This window comes from Bipolaris maydis, assembly GCF_028858645.1.
Source record: "Bipolaris maydis strain C4 unplaced genomic scaffold PSV08scaffold_1, whole genome shotgun sequence".
Taxonomy (NCBI): domain Eukaryota; kingdom Fungi; phylum Ascomycota; class Dothideomycetes; order Pleosporales; family Pleosporaceae; genus Bipolaris; species Bipolaris maydis.
In genome coordinates this window covers 694,808-713,346 of record NW_027093857.1, presented here as the reverse complement: position 1 = coordinate 713,346, position 18,539 = coordinate 694,808, and the positions used below count along the sequence as shown (strand labels likewise).

The window sequence follows — 18,539 nt, the reverse complement described above, 5'->3', positions numbered from 1 at the left end:
CTTAGCCAGGCCGCAGCGTGCATTTCGCGTCACTCCGCAGCCACTGGCTTCTACTATTTCCATCACTATTACCACTCAGCACCCATCTCGAGGCATCCCTTTGTGCTTCTTCGCGACAATCCAGCAGGCCAATTCACCGGCTTCGAGCGGGCCGACGAGTAACTCAGTGGCTGCCTTGCGCCTCCCAGACAGAATCTCTCCCCCGAAACTCCGCATCTACACGCAAACACACACGACTGCCCACCATGACCATGGCTGAGAAGCGCCCCTATCCCGAGGGGCAGGGCCCGAATAGTGATGTGAAGCGCCCGAAACCATCAGATGCTGTCGAAGCCGCAAAGGCTAGAGCCAAAGCAAAGGCTGCCGAAATTGCAGCCCGATTCGCGAAGCCCGCTGCCACTCCAACCCCCCCACCGCCAGCGGCTGGGGCAAGCGATGCGGTTCAGGACAAACTGGCAGCCATGAAGGCGAGGATGGAGGCGCTGAAGGCTGGCTCAGCAGCAGCCAAACCCCCCGCCCCCGATTCCACCGGCCCACGCTTTGCGACAACCCTGGGCAACCGTCGCTCGGAAACGCCCAAGGTCGACGCGAAACCCAAGGCCGCTGTGATGAGCCAAAAACAACCGCAAGACGAAGAGCTGGAGAACCCCTACTTTGACCCCAAGACTGCTGCCCTTGCCAAGAAGAGGGGCCCCCGTGTCCTTTCGTTCAACGAACATGGAAAGTACCTCGACCAGGCCTCGAAACTGCGTGCACAACGGCGACTAGAGGAGATTAAAAAGACGCTCGCCATCCAAGCCCGCCGTGCTGGTCTTGATGAAAATAGTGAACGCGGCTTCCTGGTCCAGCCACCTCCAGATATCGAATGGTGGGACGAGGGTATCCTGGCCGAGCCCAACTACGATTGCATCGATGACCCGTCCAAAGTCAAGGTTGATACCGATGACTCTATCATAACACTATATGTCCAGCATCCACCACTACTTAAAGCGCCCCAAGATCAGCGCTTGGTTCAAGTTAAGCCCATGTATCTTACCACTAAAGAAACACAGAAGCTACGCAGGATGCGCCGTGCTGCAGACCTCAAAGAACACCAGGCTAAAATTCGTCTTGGTCTTGAACCGCCGCCACCACCAAAGGTCAAGCGCGGTAACATGATGCGTGTCATGGGAGAACAGGCCATTGCGGATCCCACGGCTGTTGAGATGCTCGTCGAATCGCAGATCCAGCAGCGTCATGATGATCACGTTACAGCAAACGAAGAGCGCAAGTTGACCAAAGAAGAAAGACAAGCGAAGCTTGCTGCGAACCAAGAAAAGGATGCGCAAAAGGGACTGTATATGTGTGTCTTCAAGATCAATACTCTGGCATATGGCAAGCATCGCTTCCAGATCGACAGCAACGCTAAGGAACATGCCCTCACTGGAATTACACTGTTCAATCCCGACCTGAATCTGGTTGTAGTTGAAGGAGGCGCATATGCAATCAACAAGTACAAGAAGCTCATGCTCCAGCGTATCAAATGGCACGAGAATGGTCCACCTACAGAGAACCAGATGGAGAAGCAAGCCTCGGATCCGCAATGGCTGAGACCGCTTACCGATACTGGGGATATAAAGGATCACTCGTCCAACAAGTGTACCCTCATCTTCGAGGGCGAGATCAAGGAGCGATCTTTCCGAAAATGGGGCTCAAGGGTATGTGAGACCGCTGGTGAAGCGCGCGAGACTCTTGGCCGCGCCAAGCTCGACAGCTTATGGGCGCTTGCTAAGAGTATCGAATGATCTCGGTCTGAGACGAGACATCAGACGACCAGACTGAGTGTCTGGCCAAGTTCACACAACATATGGTGTTAGAGGCGTTATTTTTGCTCGGAAAAAGGCAACCCGGCCGTCTGATATACGGAGCATCTTCTTCATTCCAAAATGTAAGTTATACTCATAACCTCCGATAGGATATCTTGGAATATATGTATTAATGCAACTCTTTCTTTTCTACAGCAGCGTAGTAAGTGATGTCTATGTGGAGTACCCGAACCCCCCTATCGTAAAGAGATTCTGGATCACTTTTTTACCTGTCTTCCGCCAGAGCCCATATGCGACTAGAATGGTGATCCTGAGATGCCGGAACTTTGAATGCATGTGGAGAACTACATGCTGATGCGCAACGTGAATGTTTTAAATACGTGGTAGGTTCAAGACCTTCTTGATCCCTGTATTGCCGATGACTTTATCTCTGGCTTACTTTGGGAATGTCTCAATCCAATCCCTCACTTGTTCTTCTCACCCTTTTTTTCCCTCAAAACTTCAAAAGAACAATTGGTGCAAGACTCGAAGAACAGAGTACACAAACTAGTTTCAAAAACATAGTGGAGTAAACATGTAGTAGTTAAATCCAATACAAATGATCTTAGAAACGGATGATGCGAACGTTCCCTTACAACAAACACAATGAAACACAAGTGCAAAACCTCAACTTCCCGCATCTATAAATATTCTTCAATCTCAATTCCGCCTAGAAAATCTATGTACATTGAAATGAAAGAAGGAAATAAAACAAAAGGAAACGATAAAACAACAAAGTACAAAGGAGCAGAGGAGGGGGGGGGGGGGTAAATACACGCAAACATATGACAGACCTCTTCAAGTCCGGTTAGACGTTACGCTATGAAACAAAAAGAATCAAGGAACAAGAAAAAGAGACTCTCAAGCCCATCAGCTCTATCAACAGACCAATATACACACACACACTCTCTCTATCTCTCACTCCTCGTGTCAACCCACCATCTCTATCCCCTGCTGATTACTTCAATTAACCCCTCCTTATCCCCTCTAACACCCTTTCCACTTCTACTCCTACACACTACTCTTCAAACCCCCAAATAAGTCCCACTCATAATCTTCTTAACGGCGCTCACAGGTTTCCACTCAACAACGGGACTAGCCGGCACATTCTCGCTCTCATCAGCATCCGCAAACGGGTCATCCTCGACATCATCCTTCTTGGGCGACACACTCTGGCTCATGCTGACATTGAGACCGCTGCCCATGGTCAGACACTGTTCATCGCTGATTTCCCAGCGGGCCTCGGTGTTTCCTGGGTTAGCCTGGCCGTCGGTGAAGAAGCGGGCGCGGACGGCGTGTGCGGCTGCGTCTTTGGAGAGGGTTACGTCGCCGAGGCGCCAGTAGATGAGGGCTTTGTCGCGGGAGAAGGTACCCGTGGGTTTGGATTGGCAGGCGGTGGTTTTTGAGCCGGGCTCGAGGCGGATGACGAGGACGAGGTTGCGGACCGTGATGCTTGTTGCGGAGCCAAGCTCGAACTTGGGGTTGAGCGAGTAGTTGAGGAGGACGGACATTTGCGTAGGTTCTGGTTTCCAGACGGGGGTGAGAATGATTGGGGGCAGAGAGGCAATATTGCTGTCTTCGATGTGGAGTTGGTAGTGGAAGGCTACGGAAGTCTTTGTAATCTTTGACAGGTCCACAGTGTAGTTGCCTGGGTTATCTGGTGCCTGCTCTATGAAGGCAGGGTTGGGCGCTACCTTTTCAAGTACAGAAAAGTTGTCTAGTCGTATACTCTCTGTGCCAAAGGGACCGGCCGAAATATCAATAGGATTGTATGCAAGCGCAACCTGCCCGATTACCATTGTCTTGGTGACATTACCTTGCTCAAACCAAGCGCTGACAGTCTCCACTAGTGACGCATTGAGCCCCGGTTCATGCAGGTCCGGATGCTTTACCGTGGTGCTAGCGGAGCTACTTAGCGATCGGCCCGATCGGATAGATTGGGTATCTGAGTGGGCATGGTCGTCCGACAACAACGAGCGATGCGGAGGTTTGAATGCTGGAGACGAAGGCTGTGGTGGAGGAGGAGGAGCAAATGTTGCAGAGGTAGGCCCAGAAGCTGGGGCAGAATCACCGCCTGAAAGTGGTGGCACTTCACCTATGCTTTGAAGTTCTGGTGTTGCTGGACTAGGAACAAAAATCGTATTGCGGACATCTCGTCGCCCTCGCAGTGTGCTTGATCGCTTGGGTTGTGCGGCCTGCTGCACTGACGTTAGTGCTGGCTGATTTGACATCCAGAGGTACTTACTGCACGCAGCGTGTTGACGAGGTTCGCGGTAGCTGCATCAGCGTCGCCATCCTCTTCTTGGATTGGGGCATTTCTAATATCGAGCTTGAATTGAGGAGGTGGGTTTCCCTCGCTTTGAACACTAGACTTTGTTAGCTCTGTAAGGGTTTCAGGTGTATGCTGTACTTACAATCCGGCCTCCCTTTCTGCTTCGGTAATGGCATCGAGAGCAGATGGTGGTACGGAGTAACCTTCAGCGTCTTTTCCTGGTTCTGTATGTGTTTCCGTGGTAGTAGATGCTGGCACAGGCTCATTGAGCTCCGGTATCGGCTCTTGTACAGATGACGTTCCATTGACAGCATTGGGGGCTTCTGTCTCCTTCTCTGCCTCAGATAACTTGGGTGCGGTGCCGTTGGGAGCGGGCTCAGAACTGGTTTGTTGGGTGAGGTTCGGAGTATCTGATTCTTGGGAAGTGCTGGGTCGCTGAGAGTTCCTTAACGGTGATGTTGGACGTTCGGCCATTGGAGGCAAAGTAGGGATCTGGTTGTCGCGGTCCTTCGATTTCCCCTTGCCAAATCCACTGAAAGCCGAACCAATGTTTGCTGATGATTTCCGGTCTGGTGACGCCGCGCGTCCGTACGGGTGCGTGCTCTGTCTCCGTCGGCCCAGAACTGTACCGATTCGCTTCAGAGGGTTTGAGCTTTGTTTATCTTGCGCTGATGCGCTCTTTTGGCTTCTGTTGTCGTCTGCACCAGTAGGGGAGGATGGCAAAGCGGGTGGTACCAAGCTCCTTGCTGGTGTTGGAGTGTTACTCGGTTTCCGCGAAGGGGGACGGGCATCACCGCTGCGCATTCTCAGCGCCCACATTTGAATCTCGTCGGCGGTTTCGATATTCAGCATGGCATTGAGTGTCTCCTCAGCCGAAGACCTGCTGCGCTCGACCTGGTCCACCTCGTGCGTCTGGAACTGGGTAAGAACATCGCGGAGGTGGTTTAGCCGGGTTTCATCAATCGCCTGTAGCTGCTCGAAAACGTAGGGCGCCTGCGAGTCCCATTGCAACTCGGCTTTTTCAATGTCCTGCATGGCGTCGGCAACGGCAGAAGCTTTGGCCTTTGATCCCTTATCACGAAGCTTAGCCTGCTTCTTCTGGGCCGAGTCAATGTCCTTGGCAATGGCGGCGAGGTTGCCCTGGATGTTGGCCATGGCCTGGATTTCGCGGTTGGTGCTGGTGAAGTCGCGGAGGGGTCGCTCGACATCAGCCTCGATCTTGGCGGCGAGGTGGGCGTGGGAGTGGGCGACATTCTCGGTCGCGGTGACGATCTTCTCCCACGGGGTCGCAAAGATGCTGTCTGGCGGTCAATTCATGCGCAGAGATGCGGATGGTGGGGGAAGCGTACCCGAGGTCTGACGAGTCGTCGGGAGGGTGTCTGTTTGCGAGCTTGCGCAGGCCTTGGACATACTGCTCTTCCACGCGACGGCGTTCCTGGGCTTGTGGTGAGTGGTGAGTGGTGTGCGGGTAGCCGGGGCCCAACCCACCTGCAGCCAGTCGGCAATGTGCGTGTTCAATTGGCCTACATGCTTGATGCGACTGTCGAGTACCGCCACGGCTTGCGCGGGAGAGAGCGATGTCTGGGGATCGAGTGAGCGGATGCTGAGGGCCGGACGGGCCTTGGGGGGAGTGCTCTTACCAGCAATGCTGGGTATTCTTTGCGTTGGAGCTCCATGGCGTCGAGGAGGGGGCACAGGCGCGCAGCCGGGAAGCAGCGGAGCAGCCGAGTTTACATGCACTGCAAGCCGTGGCAGCTTGTCAAAGTGTCGTGAGAGCGGATACGGCTACGACTGCGCTGGCCGTGGTGGCTTGGGACTCTGCGCTTTGGGCCTAGTCGCCCAAGGCCGCGGTTGCGCCGGGGCTCTGACGTAACCTTGGAAACGATTCATTCACCCACGCGCACACATGCACACCCCCCAGCTCCAGCACGGCCGGCCCTTCCGCCAGCCCAGCCGCAAGACGAGACGCCTTGTATTCATCCTGACGCTCGTTTGCGGCACCATGGCTGGACGTTTACTTGCAATCAAGGCTGCGCTGCCTACACCGCTCTGTCTCTGCGGGTCCCAGCAGCACACAGTTGGGTACCATTGATGCCCTTGTTCGGCCCATCTCGTGCCTGCCACCACTACTAATACTCGTACTATTACTCGTACATTTCCTACTACCATTGCGGCTACAACCACTTGATGCTGCCACCGTCTGTCTCCTTTCCTCCTGCGTGATACTCGTCTCCCTTCACATCCCTCCCTCAACACATGGCTTCGTCCGACTGGCGATCGCGCCTCGGCTTTTCGACGCGCCTGTTGGCTGTCACTAAAATGCAGGTAACATGTCTCCGTTGTCGCGCTAGGCAATCCTGCTGGGACACTTAAGCTATTGCTCGGCAGGGCCTGACCCTGATCCATGTCGCGATGCTTGGATGCACTCCCTCTCCTGCTATTTGCTGAGAAATTGCACGTCTTTGCTTGCCTGCCGCACTCGAGTCTGATCTTTTCTTGTCGCCGTAGCTAATCCCATGCCAGAACATCTGCCTACCAATCGTCCAATCCATCGCTGTCCGCAGCCGATGCCCGTAAAGAAGCGACTAGAGACGAGGCGGCTTTTTATGATGCAGCCCACTCCTTGGTAGAAGCCACACCTCCTGCATCTCGACGCTGAATCTCTAATGCTTTTTCAGGACGACTATGACCGACAGTGCAACGACAAGGTGATGTGCCTTCCGCGGCCATCACTTGAGTTTCCCACGCCAGAGGTTGCACCGCACATCACCACCATCCCGACATGCACTAATGCTTGTGGCAGGATGAAGACTATGTTCCAACCCCAGGCGGCAAGCCTATTGGGAAATATCACAATGCCGTCTACCACCGTGAAGGTCTCTTCTCTGTCGTCTACAAAGCACCCGCATTGGGCAATGACGGCTTCTTTCCAGTAGATTCACCTGCAAAAAGCAGACTGGTTGCGCTCAAAATCACGACGCCTTCAGTTATGGAACCACCCCACGACTCGAAACGGGAAGCCAGCATCCTCAGCCTTGCAGCTTCAGATCGCATCATCCCGCTACTAGACACTTTCCGTGAGAACGGAAGTCAGTTTGTCCTTGTCTTTCCATTTATGCGCTACGACTTTAGTGATCTGTTAAGTGACAAGAAGCTGTCAAAGAGTCAAATCAAGTCGTGCATCAAGGACCTCTTTACTGCTCTAGCCTTCATTCACAGCAAAGGCATTATCCATCGCGACGTCAAACCTTCCAACATTCTTCTCAAGTCTCTGGACGGCCCTGCATATCTGTCTGATTTTGGCATTGCTTGGGCGCCTGGAGTGCCGGGCGCCGAACCGGCAGACTCGAAGATCACCGACGTTGGCACTACCTGTTACCGACCCCCGGAACTTTTGTTCGGCAATCAAAAGTATGATTGCAGTCTGGACCTATGGGCTGCCGGCTGCACTGTGGCGGAAGCACTCACTCCTGGCCACGAGACACTGTTTGATTCCGGAGAGCTGGGAAGTGACTTGGCGTTGATCCAAAGTGTGTTTAAGAAGCTGGGAACACCAAATTTGGATGTTTGGCCGGTAAGTTCACACGTGATTGCAATCGCGGAGGCTTTTACTGATTACAGCAGGAAGCAGCAGGTTTCCGCGACTGGGGCAAGGTGCAATTCTACGAGTATCCAGTACAGGAGTGGTCTCAGTTGTTACCTGACCTATCTGAAGCAGAACGCGACCTTGTCGGTAGCCTGGTCAGGTACGAGAGTGGTACAAGGATGGACGCATCAAAGGTACGTCTGGTAGGTCGGTTGCACAAGCAAGGCTAATTGTGGAACCAGGTTCTCGAGCATGCATATTTTGCGCAGTGAAAGCGCCTCTATGAAGTGCACAAGGCATACACGTGACATAATGGGTGAGAATCGTGCGGGGGAATTCCGCGTGTACGAGGCAATTAGCGCAGCTTTGGTGCTAAGACAAGGTCATACGTCATTACATAGAAATAGTCAAAAATTTCAGGCGATGCAATCAGTGCCCCTCTGCAGCCGCGCGCCATATCATGCTGGGTTCGATTGAAGGGCAGTGAAATGGGTGGGCGAGTGGAAGTACGGACGTGGAAGAAAGCCCGGCAGGCGGGCGCTAGCACTGACTGCAGGGCTGACCCTCGGACCATTCACAAGCAACCGCCAACAGCGTCAGTACAGCAAAACACTGGCAGCACAACAAAACGTGCTGGCGTCCCCTGCTTACATCAAACCCCCCGCTGTGTCAGGACAAATTTCATCTGCTCCCGCCTGTATGTCGTCGCCGTCAAGATAGAACCTTCTCGGCCCTGGCCCCAAGTTGCAACCCCACACGTCGTCGCCGCTATCCCACATCGACCCTCGCCCTGGAAAGCCTGGCAGACCGCTCAACATGGCTTTCCTCTTCCGGAACAAACAGAAGAACAATCTTGAGTTGACGAGATCAATCAAGGAGCTCACACTGCGGCTTGGGCAGGAGGACAAGCCCAATCCCAAGGTGCGACCATGTGGCGGCGTCGAGGTGCCTGCAAAACATGGCTAACACGTGACAGCTGGAGGAGGGTCTTGCGCTCGACCTGCAGCAGATGAAAGTCCGGCTTCAGGGCACGCCTGGTATGGTTCGCCTTTTTTTGTGGTTGTGCCATGTGCACGAGTCTGTACAGCGCTGACATCTGCAACAGATACCGAAGTCAACCCAGAGGCCGTCTTCCAGCTCCTTACAAACATACTCAACGAAGACCTGCTCTATGCTCTGGCTATTAACATACACAAGCTCCCGTTCGAGTCGCGAAAGGACGCACAAGTCATCTTCTCGACCGCATTCCGCTACAAGCCCGCTGGCCAGCCAACCCCGCAGGTCTTGGAGCATGTTGTCGCATACAGGCCGGATATCATAATAGCGCTATGTCGAGGCTATGACAGGCGAGAGAGCGCCATGCCCTGTGGCGGAATTCTGCGCGAGGCGCTCAAGTATGATGCAATTGCTGCGCTGCTTCTCTACGACGAGCCGATGGAGGACGGAAAAACACTTGACCTGGGCAGCGTCAACCCCGATCTACCGTCTTCTGGCAACGGAGTGTTTTGGAAGTTCTTTGGATGGATAGACAAGGGTGCATTTGAAGTCAGCGCAGACGCATTCAATACGTTCAGGGTAAGATTGGCTGGCATGAGGACCCTCAGACAGGTGACTGACATATTGACAGGAAATCCTAACCAAACACAAGCCATTGGTAGCCACGTTCCTACAAACCAATTTTGACGCTTTTTTCTCAAAGTACAACACGATGTTGGTTCAGTCGGACAGCTATGTAACAAAGCGCCAGTCCATCAAGCTGCTGGGCGAGATTCTGCTGGACCGGGCCAATTACAACGTCATGACACAATACGTCGACTCTGGTGAGCACCTCAAGATCATCATGAAGCTTTTGCGAGATGATAGGAAAATGATCAACTACGAGGGTTTCCACGTCTTCAAGGTGAGCAGTGGCAGGGTTGCAGCTGTTTGGATGCAAGGCTTACAATGGCAGGTTTTTGTGGCCAACCCCAACAAGTCAGTCGCAGTGCAACGCATCTTGATTAGCAACCGGGACAAGCTGCTGCGCTTCCTTCCTTCGTTCCTCGAGGACCGAACAGAAGACGAGCAGTTTATCGACGAGAAGAGCTTCTTGATCCGCCAGATTGAGCAGCTGCCGCCGGCGCCAGTTGTGCCGCCTGCAGCGATATAGCGACGGGTGTGCAGCGGGCACTAATGTTTACTTGTTGTTATGTTTTGCATACGATGGCGTTTGAGTTTGGATATCCTTTGGGCATGTATTACATGATATGCACAGCATGGTTGGCGCATGCTTGGCCTGTACTAGGCACTGCCATGGATGCAAGACAGGCTATTTGAAGAAAAATGGAAACACCACGACACGGTTGCTCAGCACGTGTGCGTGTCTTGGATTGCTTGCTTGCTTATTGCATACTTGCCGTTTATTTTTGGAAGGGAAACTGACGGCTGCAACGCTTCCCATGGAGGTGCGCTTGTTTCAAACCAGTTTTTTGTCCCTCTGCTCCAAACGACGGCAGGGGGCAGGTTGTTGGGTAGACATGTATGAGGCGTGAGTGCTGCTCGCGTGCAGTAGCCCGGCGCCCAGCTCGGATCTGCCGCAATGGGTAGAAATCTAGACTCGATGCCGGCCAGCATGGTCACATGACGCAGTGGATCGTCTCCCGCGTGCTTCCCCGCCAATGCAGTCATCGCGTGGAGGATGACACGTGGTGGTGATTGGCCGTCATTCTGCCGCACCAGACGTGCCCCGGTGTCTGTGGGCAGCAATTTGCGGCGCCGCAGCAACAGCGAGGCCGTCGTCCGCGTAGCAGACGGCCGGATATACACAACGATACGCGTGTACGGACGAATGCAAATGGCTGTCTGGTATACACCTCGCGTACCTGCATTGTTTCTGTTGCTCTGAAGCATCTCCTTGACGCACCGCCCCGCACCAGCCCCTGATGCTAGCCCGTGGCCCCCGAGCTGGAAACTAGAGCCTCTCCTGTCCTTGGCGGTGAAGGGCTAAGGCGAATCAGCACAGCGCCGCCTCGCAGCATGACTTCAGAGCAGGCCCGCATCACTCGCTGGCTGCAGCTACAAGACTCGGTTGCATCACAAGGCCCGCTGCTTAGTCCGGGGAACGAGTTCCCGCTCAGGACCCTACCCTCTCTTCCTTCCAACAGCTCCCTCTCCGACATCGATTCGGATGAAGGCCCTAGGGTCCCCCAACGCACCCAAATCGCCACGCTCATCCACCCACCCGTCCTTACCATGACGGATGACCACGCCGCTGCTCGACGACGATCCTCCTCCCTCGCCGGCGCCACCCTACCCACCAGAACAGACTCCAAGAAGCACCGCCGCCGCCCTTCGGACCACATTGCCGAAGAAGGCCCAGAGTCGTCGGGCGCAGACCGCTCAGACTCAGACTCCCTGAGTGACAGCGACGAGCACGACACCGACGACATGAGCGCAGACGGGCTCGAGGATGACGAGGAGACGGGCCTCACCAAGAGAGACAGGCGCAGGCGCCGGAGAAGAAAGAGGAGGAACACCCTGCTCGACCAGCGCATTGCTCCTGACGACACGTACACCAAGGAGGAGAAGAAGATTGCCGACCAGAATCTCCTCAAATCCATGCTCATCAATGCCGTCCTCATTGGTCTATGGTAAGCACGCGACTGCAGCAGATGCACACGACCGAGTGTGAAACTGACCCTTTTCCAGGTACTTCTTCTCCATATCCATTTCCGTCTACAACAAATGGATGTTCAAGGAGGCCAAGGACGACGGCGAGACGAAGAATATTTTCCCATTTCCTTTGTTCACCACATGCCTGCACATGATTGTGCAGTTTACCCTCGCATCGCTCGTTTTGTTTCTCATACCCTCCTTTCGACCAAGACATGACTCCCTTAACCCACATGGCGCCAGAGGGCGTGCCGAGCCGCTGGACCCAAAGAAGCCGCTCATGACCAAGTGGTTCTACGTTAGCAGGCTTGGACCCTGTGGTGCAGCCACTGGCATGGACATTGGCTTGGGTAACACGAGCTTGAAGTTCATCTCATTAACCTTTTTCAGTAAGTGCTCGCATGCCACTGTTTAGGAAAAAAAAACACCCCCCCGGACTAACATGAACAGCAATGTGCAAGTCGTCTGCACTAGGCTTTGTCCTCGTCTTCGCATTCCTCTTCCGCCTCGAACAACCGTCATGGAGACTGGTCTTCATCATTCTCATCATGACTGCCGGTGTCGTGATGATGGTAGCTGGTGAGGCTGCCTTTCACACGCTCGGTTTCATTCTCGTCATGGTGTCAGCGTGCTCGTCGGGCTTCCGTTGGTCCCTGACCCAGATTCTGCTCTTGCGCAATCCCGCCACGGCGAACCCATTTTCCTCCATCTTCTTCCTTGCGCCTGTCATGTTCCTCAGCATATTCATTCTCGCGATACCCGTGGAAGGCTTCCCCGCACTTTTGGAGGGCCTTTCACACCTATTCGAAACAAAGGGCACTGCTCTCGGCATTGGCATTCTTTTATTCCCGGGAGTCCTGGCCTTTCTCATGACCTCATCCGAGTTTGCTCTGCTGAAGCGGACTTCGGTCGTCACCCTTAGCATTTGTGGCATTTTCAAGGAGGTAGTTACCATTGGAACCGCAAACCTCGTTTTCAAGGATCCACTTACGCCCATCAACCTGACTGGGCTTGTCGTTACTATTGGCAGCATTGCCGCATACAACTACATGAAGTTTAAGAAGATGAGGCAGGAAGCGCTCATGAATGCCCATCTGCAGAACCAGAGCGAGTATGCGGCTGTGAACACAGTAGATCCTCTGGAGCGCGACAGGAGAGGCAGCGTAGTGGTACGGCCAGGGCAAAGCATAGTGCGCACCAGTCTTCAGCTTGCGCCTGGTGTGAATGGAGCCGCATTATTGGACAGTCCGGCAAGGACAAGTCCATTGAAGCGGCCAGAGGACCACGAGTAGTAGGCATGCATCTAGCAACCATTGCCAAGCCCTTCAGCATTATGCCGAGGGGATTTCCTAATTTGTCCCTTTGAACTGCGTCGTTTTTTTTCCCTTTGTAGCATCAGTGGCGTTTTGCAAGTAATTGGGTGGGTTGGGAGGAGGAGGCGACGACATTCGCTTTGTATCATCAACATCTCGTCTTCGCATGTTGTGCACGTGAGTGCTATGTATGTAAACCCCTTGGCGGTATTTCATAACCAATCTACATACTAGTTGAAATGCAAATCCCATTCCGATAGAACCCTAGTGCCCCATGTCGTGCTTCCATGTGTAGTCATTGGGCCCTGTCCCAGCAGCCAATCAGTCCGGCATGCACACCATCGTAATGATCGCCACTTGAGCCGCCACGGGCTCTAGGCGCACCCTTGCCCATTGGACCCTAACTCAACTTACCCTCACGAGGTGTCATGCACGTCAGGAGCCAGCACACCCACCACCCAGTCTGGCGTTGAGCGCCAGTTAACCCCCCTCCTGTTGCACGATTCCTTATCTCTTGTCACTATTGCAGCTGCTGCATCCAAATTGGCAGCGCGCCACACGGACGGCGTTTCACCCTTGACACGTTCACCCGAAGAACCGACCTTAATCAGCATCGATCCGTGGCTGAGAGTACACAAACGTCTCTGCTTACCCATACCTTGTCTTGCCGCCGACGAATAGCTTGCGGCTTTGTGGCTTTTATTTTCTTGTCACGGGAAACATCAGCGACCGCCTTGTACATTGCGAACTGCGCGGCCACCCACCCTTTCTTCTCTACCTTCCCCCCTCTCTCTCTCTCTCCCGCCGCGGTCATGCGGACCCTCAGTGCGCTTCTCGCGCTCCCACTGGCGCTGCTGCCCTCGGTCGCACTGGCAGCAGATCTCAAGATCGAAGTCACACGACCAGTGGAATGCACGCGCAAAACAAAAAACGGAGACAAGGTTTCCATGATGTACAAGGGCACGCTGGTCGACGGCACCAAGTTCGACTCGAGTTACGATTCTGGGAGGCCATTTAGGTTTACGATTGGAAGGGGCCAGGTGATCAAGGGCTGGGATCAAGGGCTGCTAGATATGTGTATTGGAGAGGGCAGGAAGTTGACGATACCACCGGAACTGGCATATGGAAACCACGCCATCGATGTCATTCCAGCCGGATCGACACTCGGTACGTTTTGTGTGGCTGATATTTCTTCTTCTTCTTTTTTCTTATTCGCTAGAACGATAAGCTAACCAAGATGCGACCACAGTGTTCGAGACCGAGCTTATGGGCATCGATGGCGTTGAGCCAGAACCTGTGAAGACAGAGCAACCAGATAAACCCACCGATCCTGCACCAGCGACCACCAGTGCTACGGTTACAGACGACGAAGCGAACGCGAACAACGAAGAAGCTGCGCCCGAGAACGTACACAGGCCCACATCTGCTGCGCCAGACACGAAGCCTCTGGAGACGGGAGTGCCCGACAAACAAGCCGCTGCACAAGGAAACCCCATGGATGGTGAATCTGGAAATGGCGAGTGCAATCTCCTTGGAGACTTTGCCTTGCTAGTACAAGCAGCTCTAGGACTTCTTGCTGTCTCATCGCTCGCGGTCAAGCGAATGCGCGAACATCCCCGCCGACCGCTCAAGATTTGGTTCTTCGACGTATCCAAGCAAGTCTTTGGCTCAGCCCTACTCCATCTCGCAAACATCCTCATGTCGATGCTCTCATCTGGCAAATTCGACGTAGCCACCGTCTCACCAGCCACCACACACCTGGTCAGCAAAGACAACGAGGGCGACCAGCCAAACCCATGTTCATTTTACCTCTTGAACCTAGCCATCGACGTAAGTCCTCCTCGCCACCTTTCTCCCTTTTTGCCCATGAACTAAAAAAAAATACAATCCAACACAGACCACAATCGGCATCCCTATCCTCGTCTTCCTCCTCCGCCTCCTACACAAAGCCTTCTCCCTAACCCCTCTGGCCAATCCGCCCGAATCGATCCGATCGGGCAACTATGGCCACCCTCCGCGCGCCACGTGGTGGCTCAAGCAATCCATCATCTACTTCCTCGGCCTCATCGGCATGAAACTCTGCGTCCTCGTCCTCTTCGCCCTCGTCCCCTGGATCGCCTGGATCGGCGACTGGGCGCTCCGCTGGACAGAAGGCAACACGGCCCTCCAAATCGCCTTTGTCATGTTCGTCTTCCCCCTCATCATGAACGCCCTGCAGTACTGGATCATCGATAATTTCATCAAGGATCCAGACGCTGAGCCCCCTCAGGATGCCCGCTATGGCGTTGTCCGTGAAGACGACGAGGAGGAGGAGACTGATGGTGAGGATGAGGCTGAGGCTTGGGACAGGCAAAGGAGGAGGGAGGTCGGCATTGATGAGCCGGAGAGTGCAGATGAGGAGGCTAAGGAGGCTAGGGTTAGGGCGGCTAGGGTTAAGGGTGAGGAGTATGATCCTGAGATTCATGGGGCGAGTGGAAGTGCGAAGACGAGGACGGATTGAGCGGGGGGGGGCGGTGGTTAGTGTTGTTATTGTTGCAGTCTTTTTTTTTTTAATTTTGGGAATGGATGATTGAGGTGTGTATGTGGGGTGGAAAGGGTGAATTGTGGATATTTTTCTTATTGCCTTTTTTTTAACCCTTGGTTCAAAGAGTGCGGGGGGGGGGGGGGGGGGAGAGTTTTTATCAATCGTTGCATCTCGTTTTTTTTTAGGGAGGGGGGAATCCTATAGATGGAAATGGTGGGTTATTTTCTTCTCGAAGAGTTATACACATGGATAAGTATACATATACATGTATCAAATCACAGGGGTACAAATTATAAATTTCTTGGTAGGTAAAGGGATTTTTTTTTGTTCATGGAAATGGTATTTATTTTCGGCCTTGGTTTCTTCTTTTCCTTTGATCTTTTCATGTCTATTTGATGGATACGGTAATTTTTCTTCTTCTTCTCTTTTACAGCATGGGCTTAATTTCAGCCGCCTCCTTAAACTCGGCACCAGTCTTCTGTCGAATCTCGTCGACCGTGACTCCATCTGCGAGTTCAACCAGGGTGAGACCTTCTGTAAAGTCGACGTCAAAGACACACTAGCACAGACACATTTCATCGTCAGTAAACCGAAACATTTTCTCTCTCTCTCATGCCATATTTCAAAGGGAAGGGGGGAGTGCCAAACTCACCAACTCTGTAATAATCCTACTAACACAGGCCTTGCCCGTAAGCGGAAACTCGCACTGCTTCAAAATCTTGGGTCTCCCCTTCTTATCTGTATGCTCCATGGTAACCACGACCTTTGTCTTTTGCGGATTCGACACGAGATCCATGGCGCCTCCGAACCCCTTGACTTTGCCGGGCAACATCCAATTCGCCAGGTCGCCTCTGGCCGAAACTTGCATAGCACCGAGGATAGTAAGATCGATTTTACCAGCACGTATCATGCCGAATGATTCCTCTGAGCCAAAGCACGAAGCGCCGGGAGCGAGGGTGACAGTTTCTTTGCCCGCGTTGATGAGATCTGGGTCTTCTTGGCCCTTTGCCGGGTAGGGACCGAGGCCTAGGATGCCGTTTTCAGACTGGAGCTGGACTTCTACGCTGGCGTCGACAAAGGAAGGGGCGAGCATGGGCATGCCGATGCCCAGGTTGGCGTACATGCCGTTTTTGAATTCTTTGGCTGCGCGGCGGACGATGCGGTCGCGTTTGCCCAGGCTGGCCATTGCCTCGGAGGGGTCTTTTGCGTTTACGACTTTTTCAATCTTTTTCTCGGCCGTGGACTGGATGACGCGGTCAATGTAGATGCCGGGGACGTGGACGGCGTTGGGGGGGATTTCGCCGACGTCGACAATGTGCTCGGCTTCGACAATGGTCGTGGTGGCGTTGCGGGCCATTGCGCCGTTGAAGTTTTGGGCGGAGAAGCGGAATTGCACGTTGCCCAGGCGGTCGGCTTTGTAGGCTTTGATGAAGGCGTAGTCGCCCTTTATGCTTTCTTCCATGACGTAGGATTTGCCGGAGAAGACTTTGACGTCGCGCGGGGTCGAGTACTGGGCTACGCTGCCGTCGTTGTTGTGACGCAGGGCGAGTTCGCCGGTTTGAACAACGGTGCCAAAGGCGGCGGGTGTGTAGAAGGCTGGGATGCCGGCGCCGCCTGCTCGACATCTTTCGGCCAGAGTGCCTTGGGGTGTGAGTTCGAGCTCGAGTTCGCCGGTGAGGTACATTTGCTCGAGAACCTTGTTCTCGCCTACATAACTGGCAATCATCTTCTTGACTTGCTTGCTTTCGAGGAGCAAGCCGAGACCGCCTCCTACGACTCCGGCATTGTTGGAGACGGCAGTCAGGCCGGTGATTCTAGGTGTGTTCTTGACTTGCTCGATCAGTGTGTCTGGTACGCCAGATAGACCGAATCCACCGCAGAGCAGTGTGCTGTTGGGCTGCATGTCTTCGATGGCGGCTGCAGCGCTGGGATACACTTTGTTGATTTCATTGCGGCGGAGAGACGAAGAAAAGGAGCGCGAGAGGTTGAGATATGTCTGTTGGAGTCAATCGCTGCCCTGAAATACGTTGAGAATCAATTGGTGGGCAGGGACAACCTTTGTTGTACTTCGCGAAAAGGTGCGCGCAGTGCGGAGAGAGTGGGATATCGAAGGCATCTTGTTCGAGTACGAATGCGAACACCGAGGAACAGCTACTGTCCAAGAAGAAATGTTTTGCCAGAGATGCCTCGTCGAATGATTATGGAAAAGGAACGCAGAGTTCCTGGAGAAATGTGGTCCAACATGGCAGCAGCCTCGGGCAATGGTTTAGTATGGGTTCCATCGGCATGGCGGAATTGGGCCCGGCGCGGAATGTGGAGGAAAATCGAGGGTCCGGAATGCGGAGAAGAGGGGCAATGGGCTGAGCCAGGGAAGTCACGGAGATGTTTTCCTTGTGTCGGAACGCCGATGAGGGACGACCTTTTTGTGTGCTTTTCACACGCCTTTGTCATTTACTTCCAAAGGGCAGTGTCTTTAGCATCTACGTGCTTACAAGAAAGTTAATAATGGTTGCATGCCTGCACGAGGTTTCCATACGCAGAAATATCACCATAAAGAATAGACTAGTCGCAAGTGTCTTTTAACTGAGCAGAGCTGGACAGAGAAAAGGAAAAATGATCCATGGGCTGCAAAGGACTGTGTATGGCATCCCAGATGATCTAATTCTCCCAGCATGAAAAGCCAGTGAGCAACATTGACCAACGGTGTCAAAGAGCATACACGACGTTCCCGCACCCGACCAGTTTTCATGTGCTACTTAGGAGGCGTAAGTGTACATAAGAGTACTTTGGATGTTTCGCCACTGCGCCAGAATAGCCATGAAACTTGGCTACCTGTGTGGCTGTTGGTGCAAACCAGATCAAACTGGAGATGTGGCTGGAATGTGAAGATATTTTTGGTCTCTCCCCACAGTCAAGGGGACGCCGTACGCCAAGGACTAGACATGAATGGATACGTGCGTCTGTAGATAAGACATGGCTTCAGGCATGACGCTGCACGTTTGCACAGACAACGCACAAGGCGAAGCTAGGATTCGGAGGCAGAGCGGGGCTGACTCGGATGACGGTTAAGGTGGATCGTGGCAGCCATGTGTGAGGAATAACGTTCATGTTCGGATTGATGTGATTGGCCAGTAGTCTGCTCGAATACAGCAACCACTGCATCGCGATCTGTCACTGAATCAGGACCGGCTTGGGCCGCTGTGCTGCCCGGTCTCGACAGGGAACAGGGATAGCACGACATGTTTTCGTATGATTGCGCAGCCCTATTGTTGACGACGCACCGGTGCAAAATCAGACCTGGAGTGCTTGATGCTGGCTTAAGACACTTGCGTCAACGGTGCAGTGGTAG

The 18,539-nt window shown here is 53.5% G+C and overlaps 6 protein-coding genes across 6 annotated transcripts; 4 read left to right on the top strand and 2 right to left on the bottom strand.

Annotated features, from left to right (window-relative positions):
• Window positions 1-245: 245 nt before the first annotated feature.
• On the top strand, window positions 246-1,989 carry PSV08DRAFT_397809 (pre-mRNA processing factor 3-domain-containing protein; the record flags this gene model as incomplete). The annotated part of the gene is made up of 1 exon (XM_014218945.2): window positions 246-1,989. One exon carries the CDS (start codon window positions 246-248, stop codon window positions 1,782-1,784), a length of 1,539 nt encoding a protein of 512 aa, XP_014074420.1. The 3' UTR covers window positions 1,785-1,989.
• A 496-nt stretch (window positions 1,990-2,485) lies between these two features.
• Window positions 2,486-5,918, bottom strand: PSV08DRAFT_213256 (Muniscin C-terminal mu homology domain-containing protein). Its single transcript, XM_014218944.2, has 6 exons — window positions 5,757-5,918; window positions 5,605-5,697; window positions 5,466-5,551; window positions 4,259-5,413; window positions 4,090-4,201; window positions 2,486-4,042 (listed from the first exon to the last, which is right to left on the bottom strand). Exons 1-6 carry the CDS (start codon window positions 5,790-5,792, stop codon window positions 2,870-2,872), a joined length of 2,655 nt encoding a protein of 884 aa, XP_014074419.1. The 5' UTR covers window positions 5,793-5,918; the 3' UTR covers window positions 2,486-2,869.
• A 1,187-nt stretch (window positions 5,919-7,105) lies between these two features.
• On the top strand, window positions 7,106-9,851 carry PSV08DRAFT_367148 (Mo25-like-domain-containing protein; the record flags this gene model as incomplete). The annotated part of the gene is made up of 7 exons (XM_014218943.1): window positions 7,106-7,690; window positions 7,741-7,845; window positions 8,447-8,623; window positions 8,679-8,739; window positions 8,808-9,277; window positions 9,351-9,602; window positions 9,654-9,851. 7 exons carry the CDS (start codon window positions 7,106-7,108, stop codon window positions 9,849-9,851), a joined length of 1,848 nt encoding a protein of 615 aa, XP_014074418.1.
• An 866-nt stretch (window positions 9,852-10,717) lies between these two features.
• Window positions 10,718-12,926, top strand: PSV08DRAFT_192525 (triose-phosphate transporter family-domain-containing protein; the record flags this gene model as incomplete). Its single annotated transcript, XM_014218942.2, has 3 exons — window positions 10,718-11,331; window positions 11,390-11,742; window positions 11,804-12,926. The coding sequence occupies 3 exons, from the start codon at window positions 10,718-10,720 to the stop codon at window positions 12,643-12,645; spliced, it is 1,809 nt and encodes a 602-aa protein (XP_014074417.1). The 3' UTR covers window positions 12,646-12,926.
• Window positions 12,927-13,339: 413 nt separating this feature from the next.
• PSV08DRAFT_213246 (vacuolar membrane protein-domain-containing protein) lies at window positions 13,340-15,543 on the top strand. Its single transcript, XM_014218941.2, has 3 exons — window positions 13,340-13,833; window positions 13,916-14,496; window positions 14,564-15,543. The coding sequence occupies exons 1-3, from the start codon at window positions 13,479-13,481 to the stop codon at window positions 15,164-15,166; spliced, it is 1,539 nt and encodes a 512-aa protein (XP_014074416.1). The 5' UTR covers window positions 13,340-13,478; the 3' UTR covers window positions 15,167-15,543.
• Window positions 15,544-15,617: 74 nt separating this feature from the next.
• Window positions 15,618-17,306, bottom strand: PSV08DRAFT_367145 (uncharacterized protein; the record flags this gene model as incomplete). The annotated part of the gene is made up of 3 exons (XM_066093121.1): window positions 15,618-15,749; window positions 15,843-17,186; window positions 17,217-17,306. The coding sequence occupies 3 exons, from the start codon at window positions 17,304-17,306 to the stop codon at window positions 15,618-15,620; spliced, it is 1,566 nt and encodes a 521-aa protein (XP_065949924.1).
• Window positions 17,307-18,539: the final 1,233 nt, after the last annotated feature.